General features: G+C 39.2%; 1 protein-coding gene across 5 annotated transcripts in view; it reads left to right on the forward strand.

Moving 5' to 3' along the window:
- The first annotated feature begins 488 nt into the window (after positions 1–488).
- MACROD2 (mono-ADP ribosylhydrolase 2) overlaps positions 489–13,097 on the forward strand; it is a 2,111,745-nt gene continuing 2,099,136 nt past the window's right edge. For 4 of the 5 annotated variants that reach the window (XM_050745635.1, XM_050745636.1, XM_050745637.1 and 1 more), the window contains exons 1-2: positions 489–827; positions 7,560–7,676. In XM_050745635.1, the coding sequence (XP_050601592.1) occupies positions 782–827; positions 7,560–7,676 (163 nt within the window). In that variant the 5' untranslated portion in view covers positions 489–781. Of the gene's footprint in view, positions 828–7,559; positions 7,677–13,097 lie in introns of those variants that run through there. The other variant, XM_050745641.1, reaches the window with a different exon arrangement.

Consider the following 13,097-nt stretch of genomic DNA (forward strand, 5'->3'; position numbering starts at 1 on the left):
TTTTCAGTTGCCTACCCAGAGGAAAGCATCAGATTAATTGGTAAAAATTCTCCCCAATACGGCAGTTGGAGTGAGTACGGACAATTCATGTTGACCCTCGGTCTCCTCCCACTTGTACATCCTCCAAGTCCCTGAGGCGGCTTTCGCCCGCCAGCTCGCCCGTCACTTGGCGCACCTGGCCCTACAGGCCACGCCCCCAAGTCTTCCAAAAGGCCAGCGGTAAGCGCGGTCCAACTCCCGCTCCTCCTAGGCATCGGCTCCAAGCCCCGCCCCCGTTTCGAGGCCAGCTGCAGCCCCCTCGCTCCCTGGCTCCGCCCCCTCGCTCCCTGGCTCCGCCTCCTCCAGCTCCCTAACGTCCTCGGCGTCGAGCCCGAGCCTGCGCCTGCGCGTGCGCCTTGGGGCCCAAGTTGGGGCGCGCCGTGGCTAGAACGCGGAGAGCGGCGGGCAGTGCAGCCAATGGGAGGCGGCGCTGCCTAGCGGCTGGTAGGCGGTGCCTGCGCGGGTGTTAGGTTAGCGCGAGGCGTGACCTAGTTGACAGGCTCTGAGGTGCTGCTGTGTCGGCGTCCGCGGGGCTGAGGCGGGTGGGAGCCGGAGCCGAGCGCGGGCTGAGGGAGGAGGGCGGCGACTGGAGAGCAGCGAGCGGCGAGCAGCGCAGGACGCGGAGCCTCTTTCACTTTTTCCCTGCTGAGTGCCCCCTACCACCCCTCCCACTCCACACACACCCTGTTTGCCCGTGAGCCTGGGGAACTTGCAGCTTAAAGCCAGCCACCCCAACGGCAACATGTACCCCAGCAACAAGAAGAAAAAGGTGTGGAGAGAGGAGAAAGGTAACCGGCCCGTCGAGTCCTGGGGGTGCGGGCGGTGGGGGTTGGGGTGGGGGCGGGGGTCAGGCTGTGTATGCCGCGGCGCCCTCCGCCCGAGCTCCCGCCTCGCGCCCTCCGGGCCGGTGCCGCCTCCCTCCCGTGTCCGTGTGTACACACGCGCACACGCGCGCGCACTTCAGCGTGCACGCGCCGCCCCTGGGCACCTGCAGCTCGCGCACGTGTGGGCGCACGCCCCTCTCTGTCGCCCTCGGCACCTGGTCACCCTCTCCCGAGGCGGTGCTGCCTTCGCCTCGCTCGCGACGGGGACCCCCAGGCGGTAGCCCTGGGCGCGGCACAAGTTCCTCTGCACCGCAGCTGGGACTGGGGCACTGCCGGCCCGGGTGTCCCGCGGACACGTGCCCGCCGGCGGGTGCTCAGGCTGCAGCTGCCGCTGTGCCTCCGCGCTTCCTGCACCCTCATTTCTTTCCTTCTCGTTCTTGTCCCCCAACCCCCAAATGTTCAAGTGTTCCCACCATCGGGTGTTTACCCCTTGTCTAGGTTTCCTTGCTTCGCTGCCGCAGCGTGACTTTTGAAACCTGGAACTCTAGGGGAGCCCTAAAACGAGCGTGTTGTCCGTGAGGATAAGTGCCTTAAGAGAAGTCTGAATGGGCTTTTCTCCTAACAGTGTTTCTCTGTATTCCATCACTATTCATGGGCTGAAGTTGCTCAGAGTAAGATTTTGTGACTAATGTCACTCTGAATGAACCCATCTCTGAATTTTGTGCATATAAGGTTTATCCAAATCAGCTAGATTGACAGTGGCACTGATTCTTGAAGAAACACAAGTGTACGATCCAGCCTCTCCCACCAAGATCTCCCCCTTACCCCATCACAGTTAGATAATTCTAAGTTGAGTGTCTCTGGCGTTTTTTCACCCTCCTTTTCACACCTCTTTCCTTTTCATTCTTTAGCTATTTACAGAAATGTAGCAAAAACTTCTTGCACTCCAATTGCTAAAATACACTAAAACCTGTATAGCAAGGGTGAGGTCTATTGAGGGTAGTGCACATTTCACCTGGATACCTCATGTTTACAAAAGGGTATAGGGGTGACTGGGTAGAAAGTTGATTTCTTTGTTAGTAGTTCGTTGAAACCTGTAGATTTTTATTGCAAGTCCTGGCCTTTATGAACATGAAGGCCAAACAGTGGAGGTAAGAAAAGGAATTAGTATGGAAAAAGAATCCTCTATATAGGATCTGCTTCCACAATGCACGAGCAAAGGCATGAGGAGGGAATTTGTTTTCAAATTTGCTGCAGGAAGATTAAACATAATATAACTGAACAACACAATTAAAATGATCTTCAAAAGTGTTGAAAGTTTAATCATTTAATTATGTTTTAATAATTATGGGTATATAGAGAGCTAACACTTGTGGTGTTATAAATCTAATGCTGTCGAGAATAACAGCCTGATAGATAAAGTAGTGTAAAATAATTTTGCTTTGTTTTTTCAGTAGTAGTTACTGTAGTTTCAACAGGCTTTCAACAAGGATTTACCTTGTGAGCACTGAAAACTCATTTATGCCCATAGTTATTGATGATGCTGAAATGTTAGCTTTGTATTATTGATGATAATGAGGGCAAAACAGTGGAAGACACAGACATTGTTTTCAGTAACATGAATCATTGATGAAATTATAGTGAGTACTTAAGAACTATTTTTCTGTCATAATAGAAAAACAATGTTCCTCAAGTAATAACGTTATAATGTTTCCTTCATTTAACATCTACACCGTTGGACTGTGACCAGCAGGCATTTTAGAATCTTTTTTAATGTCTTGATTTCTTTTTTTCTCTTCTAATAATGGAGAAGATACAACCAATTTTTTTTCCTAAGGAAGCAAGGGCACCATTAAATAAGGCAATTAACAAAGTAATTATCCAAAACTAAGTTATTTTTCCATGAAGTTTAATGTTAAAGGAAAACGTTACTGTGATACGAAGACTTTAATGCATCTCTCAGTGTTTTTTTTCAGGATGTCTATGTTTGGATTATTTAAAATATATATTATACCCCCAAGGAAGAGCTGAGGATTTCTAGTACCATAGTTAGTATTAGAGAAGCTGATGGGATGCATGACCTTTTTCGTTTCAGCCCACTGGGAAGCTGATGGTATAGTATTTTTGCAGCTGTCCTTTAAAGCTAAAGGAAGGCTTACCTAACTCATTGAAATGTCAAGGCATTCTATAAACATTTTTAATTCAGTATACCATTTAATAAATAGGTCGCCTACTTAAATGCTTGGTTCACAGAGAAAGGACTCATTGTAAAGGTGAAGCATTCTTTAAAGAAAAGTTTTATGAAATGACAAAGAAAATGCATATATATTTGTGGCCTTCAGTATGTTTCGTTATTCAAACAAGTAATTAAGGAGTTCTGAAGACCACATATGTTTAAATAAACATTTTTGATCTAGTATTTTGAGTCCTAATTCAGAACCACTAATGTGCATTTTCGAGTATTGCAACTTATTTCATTGTTTTGTTTTAAATTGATCTCGTTTTTAAGTGTTCACACTTCAACTTTTAAATAACTGGAGCAATAGAGGCCAGGTTGCATTTCTGTATGTACCTTTTGACATTCACGAAAACTGTAAGTTGCTTCATAATGTCTTTTAACCTGCCCAGTAATATTGTAATAATGTTTTATTTGTGATCTGAGTCTTTTTAGCACTTCTTTGGCATACTGCTGATCATCTCCCTTTTCTGCCTTTATGTGGTAATTCTAAATTTACCATTCCCTTCACGTTTTCTGTTCTCTCAAGACCCTATCCCCCATACTAAAGAGATGACATTGCCTTTTTAATTCACAGAGAAGGGCTGGGCGCAGTGGCTCACGCCTGTAATCCCAGCACTTTGGGAGGCCAATGCGGGCGGATCACGAGGTCAGGAGATTGAGACCATCCTGGCAAACACGGTGAAACCCCATCTTTACTAAAAATACAAAAAATTAAATGGGCGTGGTGGCACACGCCTGTAATCCCAGCTACTCAGGAGTCTGAGGCAGGGGAATTGCTTGAACCTGAGAGGGGAAGGTTGCAGTGAGCTGAGACCATGCCACTGCACTACAGCCTGAGCGACAGAGCAAGACTCAGTCTCAAAAAAAAAAAAAAAAAAAAAAAAAAAAAAAAAAAATTACAGAGAAAATAAATGCCATGTAATATGAACAGCCCTAACATCCTCTTCCATAGTCTCATTGGTCTGTTCCTTTACATGTCCTTTTGGCTTTGTTCTGTCTTAGAGAAAGGACTTTTTTTCCTTGTGTGTAAGATTAACCTTTCTGCTTTTCCCTTTATCCCATATCTTGTATTCTTTGAGGTCTTGCACCATCAGGTAGTGTTTCTTGGGTATGTCTGATTTCTTGGTGTCTTCAGGTTCCTCTCCCTTGCCTGTAACAGTGCTCGGATCTCTTCCACTTCAGAGTCACTTTTCTTTCATAGGGCTTCAAATGAACTTGGAGTTGCTGTTCTCACTTTCCTTCTTTTGTTCAGTCCTTCATTGTCTTCTGGATTTCTGTTATATTCTAATGAAAGTAATGTTCCTGAAGTCATTCAGTAGTAACAATCATGATAGTATTCATATAAGAATAGTTAATATTTAAGCCCCATTTGTATGCGCAGTACTATTCTTAGTAGCTTATATGGATTATCTCATTTAATTCTCACAACAACCCTATGAGGTAGGAAACTGTATGAGGCGGAATATTGTGAGATTAAGAGCTTTGAATACCTAGTTGCCTGGGTTTGAATCCTACTTATACTGCTTAACTAGCTCTGGGATCTTAGGTAATATTTGACGTTGTTTATACTTCCGTTATCTATAAGTTGGAAATAATACCTACCTACTGACCTCAAAGGGAAACTGAAACATAAAGAGGTTAAGTAACCTACAGATTTGCACAATTTAGATTATAACTCAGACAGCTCTGTTAACCACTTTTCCTCTATTCCATGCTGTTGGTAACCACGTTGATAATAGCAGTTTAGTGGCTAAGTAATTTTCAGTTTTTCTGACCTTCCTGTATCAGTTGATGGTATTTCCCTTAGCATGCCTGTAGTCCCAGTTACTCGGGAGACTGAGGCAGGAGAATCGCTTGAACCCGGGAGGCAGAGGTTGCAGTGAGCCAGTATCGCGCCGCTGCACTCCACCTGGTGACAAAGCTGGACTCCGTCTCAAAAAAAAAAAAAAACAAAAAACCAAAAAAAAACCCAACTCTGTTTTCTGAATGTTTCCGCTTTCCTAGGAACTTGTACCAATGGTGACAACTAAGATTTATTTCATTGTTTTCCTATTTGTGCCCACTTCCTAAATACTGTGTTTTGAAGTTTGATGCTTCCTTCCATTCCCTCTTCTTTTTCCTTTAGGACTAGAATTTTAGGTTATAATTTCTAAAATCTCTAGGCTAGACCACTCTTTAAATTTCCAGATTCTTGATTTCAACTTCTTCAGTGTCCTATAGGTACCTTAAACTCAATTTATGTGAATACTTCACCTCTGATTAATATATATATATATATTTTTGTCTCCTAATGTGGCTGAAGTTCTAGTTATAGGAGTGGGAAAAATATTGGTTCCCCATTTTCTGTTCACTTGTGCTTACGTTAATACTTCTGCAGTTTATTTCTGTGCAATAATCTTTTAAAGTGGTTATTTTGTGAAGGTTAGATTACGTTTAAACTAGATACTAACTATCCTTGAATCCATTTGCCTAAACTGCAGTACCTTGTGATACACAAAGAGAATTGGAGAGTATGAGAAATAACTGTCTCTCTTTCTACATTGTGGAGACCATTGTTATGGTATGGGAGACATGAAAGCTGACATACAGAGTGAGGAAGCCAGTGTCAGTTTATACATTGAATATTGGTAAATATTTCTTCTTTGTTTAGGTTAAGAACGAATGTAAATAGAATTTTTTACATGTTTTCCTGTGTCCTAGTGGGTTGTTTTATATACTGTCTGGGAAATGCATAATCAACTTTCAATGTCAGTAGTCTATAGGATAAAGGTTAAAACTGCTCACTATGGCATACAAGTCCCTGTACAGTTTTATTTTTGTTTCTGGCTACTTTTCACTTCTGTGGCCATTCCTCTTCTCATACCATATCTTGCAGCTTCATTTGGTTATAGTATTCATACCTCCTTTGTTTACATTGTTTTGTTAGTCTGAAATGTTCTTTTTACCTCTTCATGCAAAATTTTTCCTGTCCTTCATGAACCAGCATACATATTACCTTTTTTGGGGAGTTTTCCTGAGAATGTAGTGTAGTACGGTGGAATAAATAACATAGGGTGTAGTCTTTGACTAATGGAGATGTCTGTCTGAATTTTAATTTTGGCTTACTTCCTGAAAGCTCTCTTGCTTTGGGCAAACTACTTTGCTGTGCTTCATTTCCTTATCTGCAAAATTGGTATAATAATACTATCAATTTTATGAGTTATTAGGAAGATTATTTTAATGAGATTTATGTGTGAAGTACCTGGCCATAGTGAGTTCTTTATAAACGACATCCCCTGTAATTAACTGTAAGATGCAATTTGTAAAATATTTTCATTTTATCATCAAGATAGAGATATATATTTAAAGCAATTCTTATGTCATCTACACAAAGCTGTAAGTAAATAGAGAGTGCAATTGAGGAAATATCGTGGTGGTTGCCTTTTTTGTGCTCTTACTATTTGTACATACCTGTCTTAGTATTTTATTTATATAGGTACTATTTTGTATCTTACTGTGTTAGACTGTTTTTGCAGTTGCTGTAAAGAAATGCCTAAGACTGAGTAATTTATTAAAAAAAGACATTTAATAGGCTCATGGTTCTGCAGGCAATACAAGGATAGCATTGGCATCTGTTAGGTCTTCTGGGGAGGCCTCAGGGAGCTTTTACTTTTACAGGGGCAAAATGAAGTGGGAGCAGGCACTTCACATGGCAAGAACAGTAGCAAGAGAGGGTTGGTGGGAGGTACCACACACTTTTAAACAACCAGATCTTACGAAAACTCACTATTTGAGGCTAGCACCAGGCCATGAGGGATCTGCTCCCATGACCCAGTCACCTCCCACTAGGCACCATGTCCCACATTGGGGATTACATTTCAACGTAAGATTTCAGGGGATATATATCCAAACCATATCGCTTATCCAGCATATCACCTGGCCCGTAGTAAACTATAGATGTTGATTGAAAGTGTAAATGAGTTTACTTATTTCTTGGACTACATTTCAACGTAAGATTTCAGGGGCCATATATCCAAACCATATCGCTTATCCAGCATATCTCCTGGCCCATAGTAAACTATAGATGTTGATTGAAAGTGTAAATGAGTTTACTTATTTCTTGGACTACATTTCAACGTAAGATTGCAGGGGATATATATCCAAACCATATCGCTTATCCAGCATATCTCCTGGCCCATAGTAAACTATAGATGTTGATTGAAAGTGTAAATGAGTTTACTTATTTCTTGGACTATCACAAGAGAGTCTTCATCAGGTTGTGATTTTTTTCTCCCCTGGTAATATGAAATTTAACATTTTTAACATTTAAATATGGAGTCACTGGATTTGCATTGTGTTGTTCTTCAGGACTGTATCAACTCTTTTGTTAGCTTAACTTGGTTAATACTTAAAGTATAAACATAATTCCCTTGTTTAAACATTAAATACAAATGGAGATTCTGCTTTTATTTTGCAAGAACGTTTACTGAAGATGACCTTAGAAGAGAGACGCAAAGAATACCTAAGAGACTATGTTCCCCTGAACAGCATTCTATCATGGAAGGAGGAGATGAAGGGCAAGGGCCAAAATGATGGTAAGTTTCTTGGAACATTTTTTAGGTAGATATTGTTCCCATTTGTTTATGACTCCTGCAGGACAATTGTTGAGAGAAATGAATAACTGGCATTCAATAAAGCGATTAGTATTTTGGTATTTGAAATTATTGTTTGGCTATGATTTTATTGTTTTTAGTAACCTATGGTGTTTTTTAAGCTTAGGAAAGTATATTAACATAATTTGTGTTCTGAAATATACCACATTTATAATATGGTACTTCTTTTACAGGTCCTTTGTTTTTCTATTCTATAACAGTTCTTGGAGCAAATGCTATTAGAGATTTGCTGCTTTGGTGGTGTGGCCCTTTGAGTTTGCTTTAAGTTCATTTACAATGGATTTTCTAATGTTATTTTAAGGATTGGGGATACAGTTGAAAGAGAGTATATTAGGAAAAATAGAAAAACCAAAGAACATTTCTTATTATTTTAGAGAATATATTTTGTATGGTGTGTTATTATGTCTATATATAAAGTATTTGTATGACAGAGTTTACTCTCAAAGTCTTTATGATTTGGTGAGAATCTAGATTATGTTAGAATATAAAGCAAGTTTTAAGGATTAAAAAGGTACATGAAAAAGTTTCTAAAAACAACATAATAGATTTAATGGATGTTTAATATGCTTATCCTTGAATTAACACTCATTGGTATTAATGATCTGGATGTAAAGTTCAGACAAACGGTGCTTCTTAAGGTACTTAACAGTTGAGAAAGACTTTATGAAAGAAATGAACTTGAAACATGCTAATTTCACAGGTTGTGGTCTTAGATCGATGGAACTACACAGGGTACTATGGGTCCAGAAAATAAAGACTAGCGTGGAATTCGTATGGATAAAATCTTAAGGGAAAGATTAGGCCTTGGTGTCTGTGAAGAGAACACATTGACCTGAGGATTTGGGTTTTAGACACAACTTTGTTTTTCTAGAAAGGCAAAGCATGTGGGATTGGGAGTGAAAAGCTGTGGGTTCTTTTAGACCTTACATAGCCTGGAAACGTGTGACCTTGGGCAAGCAGGGTAGCAGCTCTACCCCAGGTTCTAATGGGGTCGTTGGACAAGCTGATTGGGATATGCACATCTGACTGTCTGCCCAGTGTCTTCAGTAAATGCAAGTTGTTTTAAGAATGGTCTGATTCCAAACTGGTAAGATTTGCCTTAAGAAGCCCCTGCCTGACCACGTGAGCATCATGAAACCCAAAGATGAAATGCTGCCCACCACCCCCATCTCAGAAGGGTGGGAAACCAGAGCCACCTGCATTGCCCCAGCCAGTCCCCACAGTGTAACAGGGTCTCCTTGGCAGCTGTATTCTAGAGTCTGGTTGTTGCTCTGTAAAGACCTTTAATAAAATCTTGTACAAAGGTTTTAAAAAAAAAAAAAAAAGAATGGTCTGATTAAGACATCAGTGAAAGAGAAAAGAAAGCGCTGTATAATGAAAAGAATACAGGGCTAGAAATCAGGGGAACAGAATTCTGGTCCCTTATCTTACCTAAGGCTATGTGCCTCTTCATGTTTGGGTCTCAGTAATTTCTTTTTTTTGTTCATAAGCAACTGGTATTGAGTATTTCAGCAGCAGCAGCAGCTTTTTTTTTTTAAATGGCTACAGTTTGAGTATCCCTTATGCAAAATGCATGGTACCAGAAGTGTTTGGGGTTTGGGATTGTTTGGATTATACTTGCTGGTTCAGCATTCCTAATCCAAAATCCAAAATGTTCCAGTGAGCATTTCCTTTGAGCATTATGTTGGTGCTCAAAAAGTTTCAGATTTTGGAGCATTTTGGATTTTGAATTTTTGTATTAGGACTACTCAGCCTGTACTAAATGTTCCCCAAATCAGAAAATAATACATTGGATAAAATGACACCTAACATAGTTATCCTCTAACAAGACACTGTATGTGTAATCCTGCCTCCCAATATGAGCTTTATAAGTGGTTTACAACTGCTCTGTGTGTTTCTTATTTTCCCCCTTACGCTGTTTTAAACTTGAAAGTCCTCCATGGGGAACAAGGTGATGTGATCAAAATTATATTTCTATTTTTCCTGAAATGTTACTTTCTCCTCTCTGTTGTGACCTAGAAACTGGTGACTGGCCTCTTCCTTTTTCATGAAGTGGAATGGCTCATTTTACAAGTAATATTTGTAAATATTTCTATACAATACACATTTTTAATATGACTTTTTCTTGTGTTACCTATTCAGTGCGCAGGTATTAGAAAATATTAGTCAAGAGAGTTTTAGTGTTTTAACAGTTTAAAAGATCCTTTAAAAATATAAATTTACAAAAAATAATAAAAGACAACTATACATATGGTTATACTTGAAAAGTTTAAGTCATTGCTTATACACATGTGTATAGGTATTGATATTTATATTAAATACGGGATTTTAAACTAAGTTTTAAAAGAAGTCTATAAATCCTTGTCACTTAGTTTCTAATTGTAGGAAATGAACAATATTTATTGGGCTAGGACAGTATATCAGTTTTTAATTTAGTAGCTTATCATTACTTACGTTTTTATAGAGGGCCATTTTTGCCTGAATATTCCTGAGTACTTGAATAGTTCTTGAGCTATTGCTTTTAATTTTTTTCTTGCTTTGTTCAGATTTATTTTACTTTAACCAAGTGCTGCGTGTTATTATAGCATAGTAGAAAGTTAAATAAAAAAGAGGGGAGGGGCCAAATGTATTTGTAACAATGTGGGTTTTAAGCCTTCTTAAAACAAAAGGTAACAAAATATTGCCAAGGAACACAAAATCAGTGTTTGTATGGAAAGGTGGAAGCAAGTAGATAGTATTTTTACTTTGACTTGCCCCTTTGGTAATATTGGAAAGCCATGAATTAGAAGAGAAAAGAATGGGAGATGATTACCAAAAAATAAAAAAATAAAAAAAACCCAGAAACAAAAACCCCACCCAGAAAAACCCATTAAATACATAATTTGCCTGCTGTTTATGTTTGTATTTGTTAAACTGTTGTTAGCTAATCTCTAGACTTACATATTTCTGATTACTTCTTCCTCTGTATTACCAATTATGTCAGTTGCTATATTGCAGGGATTTTAAAAGTCTTGCCTCTCCTATTGTACTATGTCTCTAGCACCTGCAATGGTGCCTTCTGGGTTGGTGGGGCTCAATCAGTAAGTTAAATATTGCCTCAGGAGTTAATAGCCTACCAGGGACGATTCTTTCTCCAAACTTTTTTTTTGAAACTGAGTCTCACCTGTCCTCTGGGCTGGAGTGCAGTGGTGCGATGTGGGCTCACTGCAGCCTCCACTTCCTGGCTTCAAGCGATTCTCCTGCTGAGCTCCTGAGTAGCTGGGATTATAGGTGCGCACCACCACGCCTGACTAATTTTTGTAGTTTTTGTGAAGATGGGCTTTTACTCTGTTGGCCAGGCTGGTCTTGAACTCCTGATCTCTAGTGATCTGCCCATGTTGGCCTCCTAAAGTGCTGGGATTACAGCCCTGAGCCACTGCACCTGCCGCTTTTTCCAAACTTTTAATGAGCACTTATAAATATATGTAAAACTAGAATACAGTCATGTGCCACAAAATGATGTTTTGGTCATTGACAGACTGCATATATGATGGTGGTCCCATAAGATTATAATACTGTATTTTTACTATGCCTTTTCTGTGTTTACATAGGTTTAAATACACAATGACTTACCATTGTGTTATAGTTGCCTACAGTATTCTGGACAGTAACATGCTGTATGGGTTTTAGCCTAGGAGCAATTGGCTGTACCATATAATCTAGGTGTGTAGTAGACTGTATACCATCTAGATTTTTGTAAGTACACCTTATGATGTTTGCACAGCAATGAAATCACCTAATGCCTTTCTCAGAACGTATTCCCATTGTTAAGCAATGCCTGGCTGTAGCAATGCATCCATTACCCAGTTTCCACAGTTATTATATGGCCAGTTTTATTTCATCTATACCAGTGCTCCCTATACCTTCCCCCCAGGCTATTTTGAATGAAATCACATATGTCATATCAATTTTATCTGTAAATGAATATCTGTATGTATGCATATGTATGTATCTCTAAAAGATGGGAGCATATTTTTGTTTTTTTACTAAAATACTATTATTACCTCTCAAATTTAAAATTTAACTTAAAATTTAATTTTTGATATAATTGAATATCCATTTAGTATTCATGTTTTTCCCATTGTCTCATAAAGGATTTTTTTTTTTTTTTTACAATTGATTTGCTTGAATCTAGATCTAATCACGGTCCATATATTGCATTTGATTGATATGTTCCTTAAGTAACTTTTAATCTATAGTTACCTCTCTCTGTCCTTTTTTCCTTCTTCCCTTATAATTTATTTATTGAATACACTAGGCTGTCCTGCAGAATTTTTTATATTTTGAAGTTTGATTACTGTATCACTCTGGTATCATTGAACATGTTCCTCTATCCCCTTTATTTCTTACGAGTTGGTAGTTAAATCCAGAGGTTTGTTCAGAGTTGGGTTTAAATTTTTTTGAAAGAATACTTTATTGTGCATCTTTTTGCATCATATTACAAGGCACATAATGCATCATTGTCTCTCTCAGTAGTGATAAGATTGATCCCTGGATTCATGTATTGTCAGCTAAATATTGTCACTAAACTGTCTGGTGTAAAGTTCTCTGACAATCTTTTACCTAATGGTTTTAGCAGCCATTCGTGATTATTGCTTAGATCCATTACTTTATTAGGGATTGCAAAATAGTGTTATTTGAATTTTATCATTCCTTATTTATTAGTTGGACTTCTATAAAGAGGAACTTTGTTATTAAGTCTTTTATTATGCAGTACAGTTCATATAGGAGAGCAGAATAAATACCGTATTTCCCTTATTTACTGATTTTCAGATTGAGTTCATTCCCTAAAATCCTCCACAGGTAACCAAAGAGTTCTTTTTTTAAAATTTTTGACTATCATTTTAAATTTGCCCCTTCCTTCTCCCCTCTTCTCTGTCTCTTCCTCCCTTTCAACATGTATATTAAATGAGAATGTCCCAGTGGTTAACAGTCTACAAAGGAGGCATATATGTGTGTGTTTGCGCATGCATGTACATGTATTTATAGCTCCCATATAAAATACATAGAATTACTAAACAGTAGGCCCAGGATATGGTGGAAAGACAAAGGTAGATATATAAATGGGTGGATGGATAGATATGATAGAAAGATGGCATTACTTCTTTGTTGAGACAAGAGTTCCAGTTCTTGGGTTTAATTGTTATACCTTCCGTTCATCTCCTTTGCTACTACCATGTTAAGACTCCGCTGGAATACCACCTGGAGAAGCAATGTTATTGTTACACTTTTTGGATGGAGTAGTGTTTGCAGAGACTCTGCCAGGCTTATGCTAATTTTCTGTGACTGGTTAGTATCAGGGAA

Source organism: Macaca thibetana, chromosome 10 (assembly GCF_024542745.1).
Source record: "Macaca thibetana thibetana isolate TM-01 chromosome 10, ASM2454274v1, whole genome shotgun sequence".
In the NCBI taxonomy this organism is placed as follows: Eukaryota; Metazoa; Chordata; class Mammalia; order Primates; family Cercopithecidae; genus Macaca; species Macaca thibetana.